Consider the following 22632-nt stretch of genomic DNA (forward strand, 5'->3'; position numbering starts at 1 on the left):
TGCAGAGTAACATAGGATCCATGGACGTGACGGACCGCTCTGTGGAAAATCTGTCACAGGAACCAGTGGGGGCAGTCGCCAAGGAAAAATCAGTGTGGAAGAAGATACGACACTGTTTGGGGCTCAGAAAACCACAAATGTTCAAGAAGAAAAGCAAGAAAGACTCTGAGTCAAGCGACTAGGAAAAAATGTAATTTCTGAACCGTTTGCAACCCCAAAATATATTTCTTATTTTAGATCCCCCCCAAAAAAATGACCGTGGGTTTTTCTCCGGGTGCTCCGGTTTCCCACAGATTTCCAAAACCATATAAATTAGGGTTATTGACCAAAGTAAATTGTCCTCAAAAAAGGTAGTATTAATTTCTGGAAAATTTAATTTGCAAACGGTTCCGATTGGAGAAACATTTGTGGTGAGAAAAGCAAGAAAACCTCTAAAACAAGCAACTAGTTAAAGAGTCCAGGTCAGTCCTGAACCATTTTCAAAACCCCAACTTACATTTTACATTTTAGACTAAAAAACAAAAAAGGACAACACGGTGATGCAGTGGTTAGTGCTGCATCTTCACAGAAAAGCGTTCTTCACTCTCAACCAGGCGCCTCTTTCTGTGGGAGTTTGTCTGTTCTCCCCGTGTTAGTGTGGGGTTTTCTCCGGGTGCTCCGGTTCCCCCCAGGATTTCAAAAAGGATGTAAATTCGGGTTATTGACTATAATGTACATTGTCCTCAAAAAGGTAGTAATTTCTAGAAAATTGAATTTGCAAATAGTTCAGATTAGAGAAACATAGTGAGAGTTGCTCTCCACAGCTTGCTCTCCACAGGTTGCTCTCCACAGATTGCCCTCCACAGGTTGCTCTCCATAGGTTGCTCTCCATAGGTTGCTCTCCACAGGTTGCTCTCCACAGATTGCTCTCCACAGATTGCCCTCCACAGGTTGCCCTCCACAGGTTGCCCTCCACAGGTTGCTCTCCGCAGATTGCTCTCCACAGATTGCCCTCCACAGGTTGCCCTCCACAGGTTGCCCTCCATAGGTTGCTCTCCACAGATAGCTCTCCATAGGTTGCCCTCCACAGGTTGCTCTCCACAGGTTGCTCTCCACAGATTGCTCTCCACAGGTTGCCCTCCACAGGTTGCTCTCCACAGGTTGCTCTCCACAGGTTGCCCTTTCCCACCAGTTTCTAGATGCCGTCAAGGTTTTTTAATGGGATCCGTTTTAGTGGCCTTAGCATCTCGTCTCTGCTTTTTGCAGATGTGATGAGGTCCTATTGGCTTCATCAGCTGTGGGCAAATAAACTTTGTCGTAGGCCTAACAAGGCGAATGCCTGAACTGGAAAAGGAGGGGCCCTTGCTGTTGAGCCATGTTGCATTGCTTGATAGCTAGTTGTTGCCAGGAATAAACCCAGTCCTGTTTTTTTTCTTTGCAAAAGTTGTTCTCACTGTTGCTTTTGATATATTTTAAAGAAATGTTTATTGTCACAATAGAAGGAGCAAAGAGTCGGGGAGGAGACAACAGACCAGAGGCCAGCAGCAGGACCATGATGTAGGATCTTCTCTTACCTGAGAATAATTTGCTTAAGACGGGCAAATTATTACAGACACACAATTACTTATCTTAGAGATACGTAATAATTTTCTTATTATCTTGCAGATAATAAGAAAATTATTACTTATTACAGATAATAATAAGCAAATTATTACGTATCTTAGAGATACGTAATAATTTGCATATTAATAATAATTATCTTAATTAATAAGATAATTATTACTTATCTTACAGATATGTAATAATTTGCTTATTATCTTAGAGATAATCCACTTATCTCTAAGATAAGCAAATTATAACTTATCTTAAATATCAGAGATAATTTGCTTATGCCCTAATTTCCACACGACTCACACAAACACAACCCTAATGCTCTTCATGTAAGTGGAGCACAAAATCAACACAATGCTTATGAGCCACACAAATGTGGACACGTTGTGTGTCTGACCCACACAAACACAAACAGGCACATTGCAACACAGGCACACACATATATTCCTACATAGCTTATTTCTTACAAATGAAGTAAATCATGAAAATAGTAAAATAAACCCCAGCTAGTAGATATGAACGCTCCTCTTGCCGGTGCTCAGATTCTGTGTCTGTGACACCCAGAGGAGGTGAAATGATCCCATATGCCCCATTTATATTTTATTTGTAAATATTTCTGACAAAATGTAACTGTTGTTGCACCAATTATTACAGTAGTTCAATTTTTAGCTTCACCGCACAGTCACATTTAGATATAGAAAAATCCATATTGGAATATTGGAATATTCCAATGTTAGCTATTGGAACAGTTAGCAGGCCATGACGGCAACACTGTCTTTAGAAGACTGCTTGATACTGGATATTACGACATTTAATTTCGATTTACATTGAACTGAATTGGTGATTTGCTGATGCATATTGGAGCATTAAATATTTGACTAATTCTGACATGTAGCAAGTGGTTTGTGGTTACAAAATTCAAGCTTATGATTTTTTACTAAGTGTCCAGATGAAAAGCTAACTGGGACTTAATGGCCAACATGGGAACTGGTACTTTTCCCCACAATTTTAAGGAATTACTAGTGATGTTACGTGATGTGCCGAGGCTTCGAGGCGTGTGTCGAGTAATGGAGGGGGCGTATCGAAGCTTGCTTCATTTAGGGGAGGAGCCGAAAACGATGACGTCCGAAGCCTCGCTGCCCGGCTGTACCACGTGACTGCTTCAGGAAGTGGCTCAGAGTTTGGCGCGGGGTTTGACAGCTTTAGAAACCCCACAGCCTCCATTCAAAATGTGGGCTGTTGTAGGCGAGTTGCGGTCAGTTGAGAGAGTGGAGAAAGAGGAGGATTTCCCCTATGTGGGAACATTTTGATTTGATAAGCCCTAACAAGGTAAGGTGAACTGAACATTTGCAGATGCATTAGGTTTGCTTATGAGGAACCGTATTTTTCACTGTTTCTTATTTTCTGTAAAGGTGAGGTGTTTATTGTGCTCCAAGGAGTTGGGGTACAATAATAACACCTCATCCATGCTAAGGCACTACCGTGCCTTGCATGAGAATAGGGAAGAAACTGGAGCTTCGCCCAACCAAGGTATTTCGTTACTATATTACAAACACACTATCACAATCTTTGCATGCTGATGTTTGCTTGTTGTGCAAATAAAGACAGGTAACAGACACTGTATTTATTCCCTTTTAACCAGCCACCAGAAAACAAGAGCTGGATGAAGCTCTAGTCTCCATGATAGTGAAGGATACCCAGCCTTTCACTATTGTGGATGACGTTGGATTCAGGACATTTGTGTCTAAGCTGGATCCCAATTATGTTCTCCCTACAAGGCAGGTATGATCCGTCCTGGTCCAGGTGAAAAATCTGGACTCAAGAAGAAACTTGACCAGCGAAAGCGAAGAGCGTTTATCGTTATTGTATCAATTCTTAATCAGTTTACATGTGAGAGCAGGACTCTACCAAACAAACACGCACAAAAACATAAACTGTCATAAAACTGAACATTTGACTTACTTATAAATTATTGCAATAGAAATACAGCCCCTAAAATGTACAATGTAAAAACACCTGACGTTAATAATTGGCTATATATTTTGTCTGGTGTGAGCAGGTGAAGGATTTCTATTTATGTTTTGTGTTACAAGCAGTACTGACTCATTTTGATTAACAACCTACCTTTACATCAGACTGCAAGTTTTGTAAATTCACACTAACATGATTGAAATGACGCCGACGCCACCCTGATGATGTAGAGCTGGAGAAAACCTCCGACAAACAAACTGTGTTATAATGGCAGAAGTAGCGGAACGTCAGCATTTATATTCAGCTCTAAGCAAAGACGAAAAGTTACTTTCTATAATCAATCTATTACGACACAAGTCAAAATCTATTAGAAATCAATTAATTAGATTTATTTTTAAATACCAGGGTGTTTAATCTTATTTAAAAGTATGTATACCTATAAGTATGTGTATGTACAGTATACACATACGTATGTGTACCTCAATACAGACGCCATTAATGTCTGTATTGATGTTCACACTCTTTACCGGCAGGTGGCGGTAATGCTTACCTATCGTTTTTTTGTTTTTGTTTTTGACCAACCGCCAATAAAACTGAAAAGAAGAAGAAGAACTCAACCCGTTACCCAAAACATTTTTTGAGTCATTTTTGCCTTATCAACCAAAATCTGAGGTAAAAACGACAAGCAAGGAAACATTTTCAACGAGTCCTGCATCAGGTCTTTAAGGTTGTTTTCGGGAAACAACGTAGAAACCGTCGTTAGAGACCAAGTCTTTCTCAGCCAGAGGAAGAATGAGGGAGACAAAGTCTCACTGGGTGCGTGAAAGCTGGTGGGACGCATTTTGTACAAGAAAAAACAGGTGAGTAATGGAGCCTAAACTGTATGAACGGAATGATTGAAATATGCTATGAAATATTTAATTTGCAGAATCCTGGTAATAAAGCTTAAATTGTAAACTGAATGATTAGATTGCCTCTAAACACAACAGAATCGATAATTAATAATCATACTATGGAAATGACTAACAAGATCTGATCAAACAAGAAACTTGACTACCTCAAGGGATTTCTGAGGTTGGAGAACGAACCGTCTGACTTTCTTTAGCCGATTAAATTTAACCTTACCAAAGTTTTGCCTTAGAGCGAACAGGTACTGAGATTGAAGCGGATCAGATGCCTTCAGCCATTTGCTAGAGCTGGACTCTGGCCTTCCTCACTGTAAATTAATGGACGGAACCGTGAAATCTTCCCTCTACCTCAGAATTATGGACAAATCAAGAGCTGACCTTAGATTTACGTACGTTTAGTTTGGCAGAAAGGTCCAAAGCACACCAGCAAGACCACCTCCGAATGATAAGTAAATAAAAAATAAAGAAATACGATGAAGCTTGTTAAAGTGTTGACTCAAAAACCCTCCAACATGGCTGAACTAAGACGGTTCTGTGAAGACAAGTGGACCAAACTGGTTTCCCACCAGAGTGAAGCCTCCTGGCTACTCACTATAAGAGTTTCCTTGAGGTCAGAAGAACAATAAACCACATTGTTTTTCTAGATTTATTTGGTTGCTTGACTGAATGCACCTGAAACCCATTTTTTATGTCTTGTTAATGGAGGCGGATGAAACAGAAGAAGACATCGATGTTTCTCCCGTTGCTGCAGCCCAGCAGAGGCTCAACCTTTTGACACCACCAGTCAGTTAGTAAAGCTGTTGAAACTGCTGCAGGGACTGGAAAACTTTCCTCAGTGAAAAACGTCGGCCCAGTTGACCCTCGGTGGATACATTTCTCATTTGAGGATCATGGCCAGAGGGATTTATGGAAATCATCTGGTCTTCTCTGAGAACTGATCGTTCTCTCATTATTCAGCTCGTTTTTCTTTATACGTTGTCAAATCTTTCTGAGTCTCTTCAGCCTTTGCTTCAGTTTTGTTGACCTTTAATGTATATTTTCAGGTCAGAAGAATTTAATCCGAGCGAAGATTTGACTGACTCCTCCAGGTTTCTCTGAAAAATGCTGCCTTTCTATTCCTATTTCCAAAAACAGACACAAAACTCCACGTTTTTTCTTTGTACGACTTTGACAAAAATAAAAAATTCTGTGAAAGGAAGCTGACCCGGCTACAGCGCTTTTCACCGTAATGAATGGCACCGTTGGGTGTATTGTATGTTATCTACAGGCTGCTTCATAAGGCCTTTCAATGACGTTAAATGAGTTTATGAACCTTTATGGTCCTTGAGGTGCAGCGGCAGTCAGAGAAGCCTGAGTGCTTGTGAAATAGATGTTTGCTCAGCCAGATGTAAAATTGGGGTCAAAACGTTTTGCCACAAAACACTGAAGCAGTTAAAACCCTGAATACTGATGAGGCAGGTGGAAAGGAGGAAGTCCACTCTTCATGAGCTCAGCGTAGGCGTTGGACATTCGTCTACTTAACTAATGTCTGTGTTCACTGAAACTCTGAAAGTTTTTAACAAACCATTTATAAGCTGCAAATGTCCTTATTTGTAGAGACAACATGTAGAGAAAGCTGGACTCTTTGTTTAATGGTGGTTTGACTTTTGTGTAGAAGCTCCAGTGGTTCCCAGCATTTCCTCTGGTTTCCTCACATCTAGACTTTGTGTTTCAGGTAGCTTTCTGTGGCCAAAACGTTTTCAATATTCTGCTGTCAAAAAAAATGCAATTTTGCAATTGTGTTGTTTCCATTACATAAGAGATGCAATAAGTCTGCTTATGATGAACCGTTGGATGCTGTGAGCTCTGGTGGAGCCAGAAGCATACTGACCCAGGAGACCAGACAGGAAAACCTCCTCAGCCCAACGCACAAACGTTTTATAGAAAAATGGGAGTTTTTCATAAAACCACAAGCTTGACTTTTTGTTTATTGGTTTATTTATTTAGCACGGATGCTGCAGTACTTCCTCCTGGTGGACTGCAGTAGTATTAAGATTTCTTTCTAAGCTCTAAAACAACTAAAACTCTAATTTTTCCTAATTACATAAAAATGTTTTATTGTTTTATTGGTTTACTTGTTTAAATGTTTTGTGTACTCTTTGCCAAAGCTCCTCTGCATTTCCCTTAATTTCCCCTAAACAAACTGAACTGTGTTTACTCTGATTTATTGAAGTAATTGAAGGTAAACTGAAAGTGTGTCATGTTCTGTAACACGAAGGGGACGTGTGCAGTTTACTGATAAAACGTGCCGGATGTGTTTAACGCTGACCGCTCACTCATAACGCCAAACACTGAAATCATCTTCAGATCCAGGCAAAGCTTCAAATGACTTCCTGTTAATAAAAGCCGTTTTTTCCAGACGTGACATCTGTCTGGAGCCTGTGGGGGTTTAAATCACTAAACGCTCTCTTCTCACCGCTCAGTCTTTGTTACATTTACGCTCTGAACATGAAATTCCACTTACTTTATCATCTGGGAATAACCGTAATTACCTTTTCCTGTTACACTGCTCAAGTCATAATTTGTGACTTGTGAGTTAATGACGCCTGGGAAAGCAAACAAATTTAGACGCCTCATTTCGACCTACCAAAGTGTGCGTTGAGTTCGGCTTAATTAAAACCAAACATCTAATACAACGGCCTATTTAACCCTCAAGAGTGATAACACGTGTCATTTAAGACAGCAGAGATAAATAACCAGGGTTTAAACTCAACAGCTCAGTATATGTTTATCTTCTTTATGCCTTTTTATTCTCTATTTTTTATATATATGCCTGTAAAAGAAAATGTCTGGTTACCTGCTTCAGTAGTTGAGTTTCCATTGTCATATAATTGCTCCATTTGACATTACAAATATAAATTTGCTTATTTGCTTAATTTGGAAAGTTCAGAACTGAGTCATTATCTAACAATGACTTTGTGCAACAAAATGTAATGGAAATGTTTTCCATGGTGTCAGGATCTGTGCTTTCTGTGTTCATTTAGAGCTTTTTGTGTCCTTGAGTCTTTTCGTTGTCCTGTCCTCCCCTTGATTGTTCCCAGGTGTGTCTCGTTCTTTCATTACCCTCCCATGTATTTAACTCCACCTGTGTTCCTTGTTCCTCGTCGGGTCCTCGTCAGTGTCTAGTCCGTTCGTTGTCAGTGTGTCCATGTGCCTGCTGCCGGTTGTTCGGACTGAGCTTTCTTCATTAAATTCACCGTTTACCTTACCTGGGTCTGCTGCGTCTGCCTTACCATCACCTACACCCCACCGTTCCATGACACATGGTCCATCGACCAGTCGGGTAGTAACTAGTTACATTTACTCAGTTATATTTACTTGTAACTTTTAAAAAAATAAAAATAAAATAAATACTTTTAGGAGTATTTTTACAACGTTGTACTTTTTACCTGAGTAATTTTATTATGAAGTATTTCTACTCTTACTTGAGTAAAATTTCTGGATTTTCCACCCACTGAATGAAGAACAAACTCCAAACATTCACCAGACACAAACACACACCTGCTGTTTTTTTAAAGTTTCATAAGTTTCCACATCAACCTTTTTGGAACATTTTACTGTTAATTTTTGTTGCTTGTATAAATTATTGCAATTTTTATGCTTAAAATAGCAAAATTTCTGCTGAACTTCATATTGTAATTTTTAAATATTAAATGATTGCTAATTTGATCAGTTACTTTGACCTCAGTCATTTCTTGCTATGTTTTATTTTTACTTGAGTAAAATATGTTGAAGTATTGCTGCTCTTACCTGAGGACAGTTTTTAGGTTTTCTGCCCTCCTATATTGAACCGGTTCAAGGGAGAATAACGGATCACCTTTAGGGCGATAAAAACTGAATCTGTTGAGAATTTTATTGAATGTTTTTGTAACGAGGAGAAAAATGTAACATAAACAAAGTTGGTCCGCGCTGCAGACAGACACAAATCTATGTTTTGAAACCAAACATCCTCTTCCCACTCCCACTCCAGATGACCTTTACATGCCAACAGTCGGAGCAAGGCTCCAACTTACTCCACCTAGTTGATATATAACAGACACTCCCTTCTCTGTGGTAGGCATTAACTATTGTGTGCAGAAATAAGAAAATACAAAGTCAAAAGTAAAGTTTTCCATTACACTCCCAAAGCAACTTTTACTGCATAAACTCATATTTCTGCTCAGAGGATTAAAGTTTTTGTTCCTGAGTGTCTCTGGCACTGCCTGCTTCATTTTTCATCACCTTTACTGTAAAATAATTGTCTTAATTCAGGTGTGAGTTAAATAACTGGGCTTTGGGTGTCCATGTGTTTACTCAGCTGCAGATTATATTTACTTCAGCATGTTTTCAATGTTTTAGTTTTAGTGTGAACAGACGTGTGCATCAGTGAGGCTGCACTGTGATACCTTTACTAACAGAAACATTCATTTAAAAGCAGAATGCCAGCGGAGGAAAGGCTCACTGATCTCTTTTCTCCCTCTGGTGGTTTAAACAGGACTGACATCTGGATGAGTCTGAAACTGACTGAATCTGTTTGTACAGCTGGATTTTATTATTTTAATTAGTAAAGTTCCTTGAGATGATATTTGTTGTGAAATTGTTCTTTATTATGGATAAATAAACCAAACTGAATTGAATTAGTATACCTTCATAAAGTGCATATTCTGACCTTCTCTAAGTTCAGGATGGAGAGATATATCGACCAGAAATAATCAATAATCAGTTTGCTCTGAAAGCAACATTATAATGACCTTAGTGAGACAGCAGAGGAATATGTATTACTGGACCTACGGATGTCAATAAAACCTTTAAAAGATTCAAAAGTTCAAATGGTTGATTAAAGATTCTTCCCTTCTTGGGGAAAACGTTCAAATTAATTTTGTGTTTGAATTACTGTGATGAGTTATTGCGCTTTGACCAAGCAGTTAAGTTTAAGATTGTAAGTTTTATTGCTTCCTTGTTGGTGAATAATTGACTTGTCTAAATTGCATTTAGCTTTCATTAAAATGTCACAGACTGTGGTCTCCAGTCACACTATAGAGCAGCGTTCAGAGAGCATCTGTGAAGAACCTCAGGTAATATGAATCACAATAACATTTCATTTCCCTCTGGGATCAATAAAGTATTTACGAATTGAACGGAACCGTTTACCTGCTTTGTAACCCCAATTTATCGTATCTTATGTTCCTGTGCAGCTAATAAATGTATCAAAAGTTTCACCTGTAGTGCTAACCTTTGGACGGTTGGGGGCAGCACAACGCCAGTTCTGCACCCAGGCTGCCGTCTACACGTAGTTGAAGAAGAAACGCGGAAAAACAAACGCTGGTGTTGGAGGAGCTGAGTTTTCCGTGTTTTTTCAGCTTACATGTTATATGTGATTACGACTTGGTAAGTTTTGAGCAGGTTAATTAATTTGTTTCACTCGGTGTTTAACGGCCGGAGTTTAAACTGACGGAGACCGGCTGCTTTAGTAAAGCTGCTAAAACAGACACAGCCTGGCGTCTGTCTGAGCTTTTGTATCTTAAGCTCAGACGCGTATATTAAAGTGATTCAATGAAAGATTTTCACTTTGTATCCGTTGAAGTTGAGGCTAAAAGAGGAAAGCTGCGCTTTAGCCGCGGCTCCGCACCATTTCTACACCGGCGAGACAAGCGTCGCCACACGAAGGAGGAGATTATTCTGTATTTCTATCCGTGTGTCGCTCAGCTCAAGCGGGGAAAGACGAACAGTAACAGTCAGAATAGGGAAATAAAAATGTTTCTTTAACTAATGGATCTCCGGAAAACAAAGAAATTAAAAATATATATATTATCAACAGCTTTCACTCACTTGGTGACATTACGTTAAATTTGCTCTGAATTAAATGCTACATTAATGTCCTTACTGTTTAGTAGAAGTGCCTTTTGAAACAGCGTAATTAGGTGACATGCTTTCAGTTTTCTTTCCATAAGTTGTTAAGTAGAGGCATTAAATGAAATAAAACAAAAACCCTTTTTATTTAAGCTTTAAACCGTCTATTAAAACTGAGCATCCAGCCTGTGAATTTGAAATATGAACAGAATAATAGAATAGAAACATCCTTTATTGTCCCACAGGAGTAAGTTAAAGGTAAACAGAAGCATGTAAATACAAACTATGATATAAAATAAAAAAATTAGAATAAAAATAGCACACTAAGATTGAAAGAATGTGCAACTGAGTAGAATAAATTTTGAAATGTACAATGTTTATGCATCAAAAAACAACAGATTGTTTTCAAGAAATGAAAAACCTGTAAATGACATCAGGGATGTAAAACAATTTATTGCTCTAAAGTCTTAGCAGCTGCTGGAAGGAAGGATCTATGATTACGCTCCTTTGTGCACCTCGGATACGGAAGAGGAGCTCGTCTGAGGCGGTCGTTTGTGCACCTCAGATGCAGACTGAAGCAGATCTCTGGGTTTGCAACAGCTTAACAGGAAATAAACAGAAATAGACATAAATGCAGTTTCTGTTTACCTCTTTGTGTTATTCTGGTCGATTTTATCGAAAATGGCGACTATTTGCGGCAGCCTTGAGCTCTGGTGTGTGTTTCTGTCTAAAACACAGTGCTGGTGTGTTTTAGACAGACAGTTTGTGTAAAACACAGTGAGACGACAGTGTGTAGCTGTGTTTAGACACTGTTGACAACAGTTAGTTGAAGTGCAGGTTCTGAGCATCAGTATTTGGTCAGAATGGTCCCGGTTATGATGTTTCGTGCTGTTTTTCCTTGTTAAAACAGGAGGAACGGTTTCTGGTTGCTTTGCAGAAATTACAGCTGCAGCCTGCAGATGCAGAGCTGCAGGATTGCTTCAGTTGAGTCAAAATGTCTCCAAGCAACAAACAGAAATGTCCTAATTCCATGTGGTGTCAGCATGGTTTTGTTTTTTTATCTTATCGTATGCAGAGATAACCGGACGGGTGGAGCTACTTGCAGACAGTTGAATGGTGGTGCTGCTCCTTTATCTCGCCTCTGTAATGCTCAGTGAGCTGAACTGTAGATGTTGTCTCATGCGGCGCAGCAGCCTGAGCCCAAACCTCAGTCAGACCTCAGTTCAGCGCTGCAGCCTGCCGCACATCAAACCGTTCTCTGAACTTCCTCAGACATCAAACGATAAACTTAACAAAGTTTCCTCTCGTTTCTTCGTGTCTACCTTCAGGCTCTGTCTGTAAGGCTGGTTTGGATCAGTCGATCTTCGCCTCTCTGGCGTCTCTGTCGGGTTCTTGAAGGACTCGTCTCACCACAGAACCCGTCGGCCTGGTTACCGCCACCTTTAGGAGGAATGTTAGGTGTTGTTGCGTCATCCTGTGTTCCTCCGGTTGCTGCCTGCAGGTCTGGTTTGTTCTCTGCTGCTCAGTCTTGTCTCTAAAACAAGACGCTCTAAAACAAGTTGTGGCCAGAAGCTGCTGCCGCTGCTGGCCACACCCCCCGACTCAATGTTTACACTCGCAAGAGACACTGTCTGCAATTATACAACTGTATATCTTTGAAAAGCAGTAGTAGAGCCTCCTGCACAACCAACAAGAAAGCAGCGAGTGGTTTCTGGACGGTTAGTCGACAACAAAACACTTGCTGTTGTTTGATCAGACATCGTATCCAGCTGACCAAACGTTCTGGAGCTCAGCTTTGGTCGCTAGGTGACCAGGTGGGGTTGCTAGGTAACGGCAGGGCACGTTGGTTATGTCTCATCAATTGGGAGTTTTTTTTACATAGATTGTTTTCCTGACACCAAAAAACATGAATTTGTGGCCAAAAATCAGCTTTAAGTGCTTCTGCTGTTTATAGAATGAAATTAAATCATTAAAAAATTGGAATTTTTCATAATGTATCCCTTTAATAAATGAATCAATTTTGACAGATAGAAGTTGGCCAACATTAAAAGTCTATAAATAAGTAGACAATGTATTCGTTTAGATTTTTTTAAGTATCAATAACTACTGTTGTTGGACTTCTTGTCAGTGCTTTTATGCAGGCTTATTTTTGGGCAGCACAATGCTGTTCCTGCTGTTAAACAGCAACATTAGATCATAAAGATCCTTCTGATTATTACTCTGTAAACAATACAATTATCAGTGAAAACAGCTGGACTTTGTGTCCTTTTGAGGACTGTTTGATTCTTCAAAGATAATATCTTATATTTGACTAAATAAACCTACAAAACATTTAGATGTTACATCCTTTTTTTAAATTAAAATTTCTCATTTAAAATCATTGTTTTCACTGCTAAAGTTTTTAAATTCTCAATGAATCTTTTTAAAATCTGTTTTCACTGAACAATGTGAAAACGGCTGAAACATTTCGGTCCTAAATCTGTAGTTCCACCAAACAGTCAGCAGATGGCAGCAGAATCATTCGGTTCAACCTGAACGTTCAGTTTCTGCAACATCTGGACCCAGGAAAGGGTCATGACATTTATTGAATATTTTTTTTTAAAATGCTGAAACTGGAAAAAATAAATATTGAAACCAAATGTCAAATTTTGCTCTTGAGATCTGAGAAGTATGAAAAGTTTATTTTAAATAAAAAGGAATGAAGCCAAATCTTTCTTTCTGAATAAAGATTGAGTTCATTGTTTATTACTCAATTGTATGTTTTCAACATTTTCTTTTGCAATTTGTCAGTTTCACATTTTTTTATTTTCAAATTCAAATCTGTCTTTTCAGTTTCGGGTCTTTTTTTCACTTTCAAGTTGATTTTTTATTTTTTTTTTCAGTTTCAGATCTTTGTTCCCTGTTTGATGCTGTATCACGATCAGCAGGCCTCAGGGTGTCTGGCCCTTATCATGTTACGTTCATGAAGCACAGAAACAGTTTCTTGGTTAAGTTTTAGGTTTTATAAATTATATTTATTGAACTGTTTTCCTTAGATAACTTAAAGTACTGACAGATTTAGCCATTTTAATGAATGGATGAAAGTTATTCTTTTTTTAACATGATCGTTTTTACATGAAGTTTCCACTCATTGTGTTTCTAAGCTCTGCATATCAACCTTTACTGTAAGCTAGAACTGCTCTGCATGCTAATCACATGTTTGTTATTGTAGCTCAGACTCTGATTCCTGCACTGCCTTGTGTATCAACGGGCTGAGACGCTCACAGGGAGACATGATGAGCTATAAAACAAATCTAAATTTATTCTGTCACCTTTTTCTCCTCAGGGAAGTTCAAGCCTCCTCTGTGTCTGATTCGAACGCCTGTGAGCGGAGCGGACAATCCTTTGGAAATGAGAGCAGGAGATCGTTCTTACGTTGTTCCAGACCTGCAGGAACAATGCAGCCAAAACCGAACCGGACAGGCAGAGCCGGAGATTTATTTTTTTATCCCGGATTCAAACCCACAATCAAGCTGATCCTGAACCTCATTTTCCACAACTGCAGTCATTCAAGAGGAAATGTGCAGGTGTGAATGTTTTTCTCTTTACTCTGATGCAGCGATATTTCATTTGAATGAAGATCTGTGGACTTTAATATTTATGTTTATGAAAATATGTTAGCTCATAAAAATTGTTCCTGCTTCAAATTAAAAATCTTCTCTTTATGAAGACAGCAAACACTCAGATCTCTGTAGGACCTGACAGAAAAATAAAATCATGATAAATCATTTATAAACTTTGCAACTAGATCAGTAAAATCTTTCCATACTTGGCCTGTAGGGAAATGTTACACTAAAAGTCTATGGTGACCCAGAAGGGTCAAGAAATGCAAAAACAACAACAGAAGTTATGCTAATACAGAAGCTATGATAAACTTGCCATACGATAGCTTTCATCTTATCATAACTTCTGTTGTGGCTTGTGCATTTTGTAGCTAGTATTGCAAGCTAACAGCTACAGTAGCTGCTAGCTTTGAGATAATGTAGCTTATATAGCTTGTTTGTTAGCACTTTCAAGATAAGTTTGCATATTTTCATATGATTAAATATTGTATAAGCCAAATAAAAGGTTAGTAGACCATACTAAATTAACTTGGAGTTAATTTAGCTAATATTGCAAGCTAACAGCTACAGTACCTGGCAGCCATGAGCTAAAGTGGCTGTTAGCATGATAATCAAAATACTTGTTATAAGTTTGTGCATAAAAATCTCCTAACCAGGAGCTAATATAGTAAGCTAACAGCTAAACTGTCTCCGAGTTAAAACATACAATATTTAGTAGAGCTGAAAGTCAGAACTGTTCAGTCATACCTTATAAAAAAACACAAATTATTAGTTATTGGTTTTAATCTTTCAGCTCTTCTAATGGTAAAACATCAACCTGACTGCGAGTACTCAATGAAAATTAACTTATTTTCTTAGCAGGTTTAAAGAGACAACAATCCGAAATGTCCCTTTTTAGACAAATAAGTAATAAATGCAAAATTATTTCCCTATTGGTGATTGATCTAATATTGATTAGTCATTTTCATAATTGCTGTGAGAGGTTTGTCACTGTTGGCCTTGAAGCAGCACAGTCTGGGATGCCCGCAGGTCCAGCAGCATGTTTGAGTTTTCTTTATGTTTACTTTACTGCAGAGAAGAGACACAAAGTACAGAAAACAGCCAACGCAACGTTCAGTGTTAGCAACAGCTGTTGCTCAACTCCAATCAGCCCTGACTGTTTCTGGTGAGTCAGAGGTTCAACAAACAGAACCAGCAGGATTCAAAAGATCCGGCTGCCGCGCTGCAGGAACATTCAGGATCTTCAGAGAAGAAGAACAACAGAAGGATGAAGAAGCTCAGTTTGCTGCTCTGTCTGGTTTCTGTGGCCATAACACAGGTGAGACAAAACTTATGGACTTTATCATTAAACTTTACTTTCCTAAAACCAAACAGTTCAATATATGCAAAAGTTTTGTTGAAATTGTTCGTTTTTTATCCTGAACATTCGTCTCCAAACAGAAGATAAATGTTTCTCTTGTGTTTTTTATCCAGGCTACGTTGTTGGACCCAAGAGGAGCCCGTCCGGTGGAACCGGCCACCAGAGACCAGAAATGTGCCACCCAGAGAGAGTGGCCTTTCTGCACGGACGACGACTGGGTAAAGCAGCAATAATAATATGAAAATTATATTTTTAATACAATTAACCTTCTGTCTAATTGGATTCAATGATTTTTGTAAACATCTGTAAAAATAAGCCTGATATGAGGCCAAAAGTCTTCAACTGTTTAATTTCCAGATGGACGAATTTAAAGCAACCAACGATGAAATACAATAAAACTGACATTTTCTTCGTTTTCTGATTAAAACCTCGATGCATTAATAACGCTTGAGCTTCATAAAAAATATCTTGGAATTTCAAATTTTCTTTTGGAAGATGAATTTGTTTGTTTTTTTCCAGCACAATCAGCTTTAGCACAACTTTGTGTTTTTAAGATGATTTTTAGATTTGATGGAGATTTTCGAGTGATTGCTTTTGGACTTTAGACTTTATCTTACTGAGGATTTTTCTCTATCAGCCTTTTTAAACCTGTTATTTCTAACTGTTTAGGCTTTTTATGACAACAGTTTGTCAGTAAACCACTTAATTAAATTCTAGTAAACATCCTTTTGTTTTTAAGAAAAAGCTGTTTTCTTATTTAACCCCACAAAAATGTCAATTGTACAGCTTCTTTCACAGAAAACATCAAGTGCTACATTAATGCTACCTTCTTAGCTGCAAGTAACGTTTGTGTAAACTTCACCACGGATAGCCAAAGCTCTGTTAATACCAGGTTATATTAACAGGCGTATTAAGTATTGCTGTTAGGAAACTTAAATCTGAATTAGTTACTGCTGTCAGAGGTAAGCTAGTTAGCTTTATTTGTTACTTTTTTATTTTCTTTTTTGAGTCTTTAGTGTAAATATTTATAAAAAATCAGGTTTGTCATCTGAAAAATACATTTTTATTAGTTATTATAACTTGATATGTCAACTCATTTACACCAGTTACTAATAAATTTTATTTATTTTGTGTCAGCAGCTTTAAGCTCAACATAAAAAAAGCTTTTATTTTAGTTTGCTTGTTTATTGTTGTTAAATTATTCATTTCTTTTTAGATTCTGTGAGGTTTTAGTTGATCTGAAGGTCCACTGAAATGAAAATGTTTATTATTTTTATTATTTCAGGTTTTTGGTTTATATTTTGTTCATGCGTTTTCCAACAGTACTCAAAATGCCCGTCAGGCTGCAGGATTCAGGGCCTGATGGATAAAAACGACCATGAGCTGCTGAAGAAGATCGCGAAGATCCGCAGCCTGCTGGATCAGCACAAGGCCCGACATCGCTCCGTGGACCTGGTGTCCAAGCAGACCTACGACATCCTGACGGAGAAACTCACCCTGGACACCGGTCAGCCTCCATCACTGCCTTTAACCTTGTGAACATTTGGTAGAAAAAGGAAAACTAAACGTAATAGCGTGTTAGGTCAAATTTAAATACTCTTTATAAACCATAAAGGCCTTCAAAAATTACATTTATTAATTTTTTTTATTTATGATTTATGATCAGTACCCATTTATTTCCCAGTTTGATGCTAGTGAGTCGTCTCTTTTTCCTGCAGGAAATGACAACATGTACTACAACCTGGCCCAGACGCTGCGTCAGCGGATCACTGAAATGAAGGTCCGGATCGACAGGCAGCACAAAGCGCTGGCCGCGCTGAAGGCTCGGGTCAAAGACCAGGTGGTGGAAATGCAGAAACTGGAGGTACGCAGAGACAAAAGCAACAAACGCTCCAATCAGACGTCTGAAAAATAATTAGTCTGCTTGTTTTTTATTAGCATTTCATTTGGTAGTTAAAACAAGGTTTTTATTCTTGTAATGCTGAAAATACATGTTTTATTGGTTATTGATAAGAGTTTGAAACATTTTTGATGTGCTATCTTTAAAAAAAAGAAAATTTTAAACTTGATCTTTTTAAAACGGATCTTTATTTTACATAGTTTTATTATATTTCCTACCTCATCCTGTCAGGTTTGAATCATTTTGGGCCTAGTTGTTCAAAATTCAGGAAACTCTAACGCTGTAAAATAAAAATAATTCATTTATTTGTGAACGTTGCTGTTTGTTTTTTTGTTTTAAAACACATGTGAATTAAATCAGTAGGTTTTAAATCATAAATCTCAACTACAATAATTAAAATTACGCTCTACAATTCTGTTTTTATTTGGTTTACCATAAGAAAAGTAAATGTCACAATCTGGGAAAGAGAAAAATAAGGCAGCAGCAAAACTTAATTTATCTTTGTACTGATTTTTATTTTTGTAACTTTTTCTCCTCTATTAGATCGATATTGACATTAAGCTGCGCTCCTGCAAGGGATCCTGCGGCGCTCACACCGTGTACCAGGTGGACCGGGACAGCTACGTGGCTCTGGACAAACAGGTAAACACCCTGGAAGATATGGCACTCCTAACATCAGTGTAGCTTCATAATTCATAAACTGTATCTACTGAGATTTATGTAATGTATGCAAACTTAGTTATTTTTGCATCCAGGTTACATAAAAAAAGTAAAAACTGCAACAAAAAAAATAACTGAAGCTACAAAACTCATAATGAAGAGAACAAATTTAGTAAAAAAGAATCATGTTTAATGAACTGGTGGTTTATAATAGCAGAAACTGTTTTGCTGACATGTGTTTCCTCCCCCAGGTGAACCAGCTGGACGCCCAGGTGGCCCAGAGCGTGGAGACGGTGGGGACGCTGTACGTCATGAAGAGCCGCCCGCTGCAGGACGTGATTGTCGACTCCAGGTTCAAATCCAAGGATGTGGCGGCTCAGCGGACGGCGGACTTGTTCCCCCAGGTGAGGAACGCTTTGGGTTCTCCAGAAACAACCATTTAAAGAGGTGTGTCGGATTTAAGCAGAAAGAAACTGAAGGACTTAAGAAATAAATCCCAGAAATTAATAAAACAATATTAATTACTTCACAGAAATTAGTTTCCAACTCCAGATTTCAAAGAGCGGTACCATACTGGGTTTTGATATGTTCTTTCTGCTGATTGAAAGTGCTGGATTTTTTCATCAGAACCTCATCTGGTTCTGCAGAGGAACGTCTAACACCGGGTGTCCAAAGTGCGGCTTAATATATCTGTTAGCTTGCTACATTAGCTTCTGTCTTATAAATCCCAGTATTAACTGAAAAACAACTGAATTGGGCTTTAATTCCTAGATTAAGGTTTAATCTTCTGATTAAATTACCGCTTGAAGATTTCAAGTTAAGAATATTTCAGTTAAAGCAGAGACTAGCAACCCAACAGCTAAATTAGCTCCTAGCTACTGGTTACTTTAGCTGTTAGCTTGCTGTGTTACTTCCAAGTTAGTAGATCTTTAGGTTTTTCTGAACTTTTATTTGTAGACCATTTAGTTTGAGGTCACAGCTGCTAATCCTGATTTTCAGTTATAGCAGAAGACTCACTCATCCTGAATGTACCGATTAGCAAGCTAACATGGCTCTGAGTTAGAAGTTATTATAGCAGTTAGCTTGTGTATCGGCTCCTAATTAACTAGCTTAAAGGTGTTATAAGGTTTTACTTGTAGTATACAGCAGAGATGTGGTTTTCTTTCTGACCAATTCAGTTTCTTTATTTACTACTTATGATTGTAAGTATGCTTACAGTCATACTTACAGAGAGACCTGTCACAATAACACATTTGTCCTGGACGACAAATTGTCCCAGAAATTATTGTGATAAAAGTTAATGTTGTTTTTCAACTGCATCATGTTGATAATGGAATAGTAATTCAAATTTGTTCTCTTAAAGACTAATAAACTTTAATTCTCTAAGGAACAATTAACACTGGAAGACATTTTATATATATAAAATAAGACATCCAAAAACATAAAATAAAATTAAAGCCACACAGAATCAAAATCATAACGAAAATTGATTATGATGTCTCTGTAAGCAAAATTTTATCATGTTATTATTTTATTTAGTGATTAATTTATTGTTAACCTCAGCCTGATTCAGTGTGAATCTTCCTGAGTGAATTTGTAACCACAGAATAATGAAATTATTGGCTCCTGTTCTTAAATCGTAGTTTCTTCTGTTTCCAGGTGAATACTGTTCAGTTCATCCTGGAGGAGGAAGGCTCCAGCTCATCTCCGGCCACCGTCTCCAAGGTCCCAGGTACTTCCCACTCAACGTCTCCCTCCTCATCCTCGTCCTCATCCTCGTCCTCATCCTCATCCTCCTCTTCCGGATCACCGTCTAAATCCATCACGGAGCTCTCAGGACGCGGCGACGGCGATTTTCTCAGCGACTTCGACGGCACAGGACTCCAGGGCCAGCCCAGCGTCAGCATGAGCACCAAAACCGTCAGCTGCACCAAAACCATCAGGAGGACGATCGTCCACACCAAAGACGGGCCGGTGGAGCGGGTGGAGGAAGTGGGCGGCGGACCCGGATGTGACGGGATGGGTGGCTTGACAAAGGGTGGCCTGGGCTCCTTGTTCCCAACGCTCACCGGCTCATCCTCCTCATCCTCCTTTTCATCCTCTTCATCCTCTTCATCCTTCCACTCCGGTGGATCCAAGGGAAGCATATTGGCAGATTCTAAATCCGGGTTGAACCCGTTCGGAGATGACTTCGGCGCGTTCATGACCGACAACGCAGAGGACGACATTCCTGATTTCCATGCTCGCAGTGTGAAGACCGCGGTTGTGGAACGGCAGGCGGACTTTGTAGGAACAGGTACCAAAACCACCGAACTGGAGTAGGATCTGTAGGAGACGGGAAGGAGGCGGCCAGACAGCTAGCTAGCTAGCTTGTTAGCTAGCCATATGTACCAAAAACAGGAAGTGAATACAAAGCTGCTATTTTATTGGTCCTAGTTTCCACATTTAAACATTTAATGTGACATAAAAGTTTGCCTAGCATTTTTGAAAAGCAAAACTAACACATTGATTCTCCAAGGACTTTATAACATTTTTATTACCGTTATCAGCTCTTTAACATCGACCCATTCTGTAACAAATATAACTTTAAATGTTTCCAATGGTCCAAACTAGGGCTGGGTGATATGGCCTAAAAATAAAATCTCCAGATCCGATTTACGACTTTAGTTGACTTTTTGATTTCTTTTCTAAACAAGAAATTACAAATGACAGAAAATATATTAAAAATCGTGGTCTCAGTTTGGTTGAAGTGAACTCTGGTGCGGTTCAAATGCAGATGTGAAAGCCAAACGAACCAGCAACCGCTCCAAAAGCAGGAAGTGGACTACAGCGCAGGGCATTCTGGGTAAATACAACCAAAACAAACATGAGACTCTCATGCTCTTACAGAGAAATTTGACAGCCGGCAAATCTGAAGCTGCTTGTTCACGTTTTGTGGAGGAGGAAGTTGCGCTCAGTGTTCAGAGATTGTCCTCTTGTTTCCTTCAGTAGTTCTTGGTGCAGCGCCCCCACAGGCGAGGAGGGGAACAGGTTTTTTCTAATCAGTTTGTTTAGTTTGACAGTGAAGTGAGAAAGAGAAACACAGCAGCTGAAAATGCAACAAATGTTGCAATTTTGGTCCCAAATTGAAGTGAGAATACCAGACTACCAGGTGGAAAGAGCGCCAATAATTGATTGATTGATGAATTTGATTTATTGCCCAGCCCTGGTCCAGACAGAGTAGAACTGGGAGATTTACTGTTTAAAAATGATTGAAGCAGGAAGGAAGCGGTTTTTTTTTCTGCAGTAAGTTTGAGCCGGCTGATCCAAAGCCGTCCTCGCTAATTCGCGGCCTTCGGTGTGTGCCCCTCTGTCCCCAGATTGCGTCGACGCCCACCAGAAGCACCTGAAAGGTGAAGCGAACGGTCTTTTTAGGATCAAACCCGCCGGCTCCGCGGCGGCCGTGGAAGTCTACTGCCACCAGGAGGGCATAATGGGCGGGTGGTTGTTAGTCCAGCAGAGAGAAAGCAGCTCCGTCAGCTTCAACCGCACCTGGGCCGAGTACCGCGACGGCTTCGGCTCGGTGGACGCTCTGGGGAAGGGGGAGTTCTGGCTGGGCAACCAGAACCTCCACCTGCTGACCAACCAGGGGGAGACCATGCTGAAGGTGGAGCTGGAGGATTGGGAGGGGGGCGTAGCCACAGCTGAGTACACGGTTAGGGTGGGCACCGATGTCGAGGGCTTCCCCCTGCAGGCGTCCGGGTACACGGGAGACGCCGGGGACGCTCTGGCGTCCCACAGCGGCGTCAAGTTCAGCACCTTCGACAAAGACAACGACGGGTCGGGGGAGAACTGTGCGGAGGTGTACGGCGGCGGGTGGTGGTACAACAGCTGCCAGGCGGCGAACTTAAACGGGATTTATTACAAAGGAACATACGACCCAGAAACAAACACACCTTACAAAACTGCGAACGGCGTAGTGTGGCCCACTTTTAAACCGGCCACTTACAGCCTGAAGGCGGCGCGGATGTTCCTCCGACCAGCCTCCTTTTGATCCAAACCAGGGCTGGAAAACTCATGTTGGGCCAAAACAGGATCAGGAATGTTCTCAAAGAGACCAGAATATATCGTTAAAACATCTTACAATATTCTAATTTAGATACATTTGCAAGAGTTTTTGCACTTATGACTCCCAGTATCGATCATGAACTATAGCTCACCATGGCTGAGGCAGCAGAGTAGTAGAAGTAAGAAATGCTGCCACCTGCAGGTGGGGGTTAGCATCACTTAAACCCATTTTTGCAGAAAATTTGCAATAAACTCACAATTATGCATTAGTACAAAACATACAGGGATTTGTTGATTTTGCTTAAATTCTGGAGGAACTGATTGATTTAATTCTGGAAACTAGAGGACCACATAAAACACTAACGTGGGCCGGATTTGGCCCCCGGGCCTCGAGTTTGACACATGATCCAATCACTAAACCTCATAAACATCTAGAAGTTTGTCCATTTACTGCATGAAGACAGAAATGAGGATGTGACTGATGGTTCACCTGTTAGTGAATCATTCAACACAATGTTAACAATGTACTGAACTGCATCGATCTGTTAGCTTGAACTGTCCAATGTTCCCAAAGTGACCCAATGTTCTCTGTTGTTCAACTCTGAGGATCAGAGAATTAAATCTGATCAATAAATAAAGACTCTGTTTTCACTTCAGCTGCTGTTTGTTGTCTTGTTTTTCCAACTTAAAAACTTTTTGAAAATTGTAACGTTACAGAAACTCTAA

The 22632-nt window shown here is 39.5% G+C and overlaps 1 protein-coding gene across 1 annotated transcript; it reads left to right on the forward strand.

Moving 5' to 3' along the window:
- Window positions 1-3270: 3270 nt before the first annotated feature.
- On the forward strand, window positions 3271-22562 carry fga (fibrinogen alpha chain). Its single transcript, XM_005810759.3, is given in 11 exon segments — window positions 3271-3372; window positions 13738-13903; window positions 15014-15096; window positions 15099-15257; window positions 15413-15517; window positions 16623-16806; window positions 17018-17163; window positions 17743-17841; window positions 18111-18263; window positions 19519-20155; window positions 21219-22562. Coding segments are annotated over 11 exon segments (2508 nt in total). The 3' UTR covers window positions 21893-22562.
- The last annotated feature ends 70 nt before the right edge of the window (window positions 22563-22632 follow it).

The sequence above is a fragment of the Xiphophorus maculatus genome, chromosome 14 (assembly GCF_002775205.1).
Source record: "Xiphophorus maculatus strain JP 163 A chromosome 14, X_maculatus-5.0-male, whole genome shotgun sequence".
Lineage (NCBI taxonomy): Eukaryota > Metazoa > Chordata > Actinopteri > Cyprinodontiformes > Poeciliidae > Xiphophorus > Xiphophorus maculatus.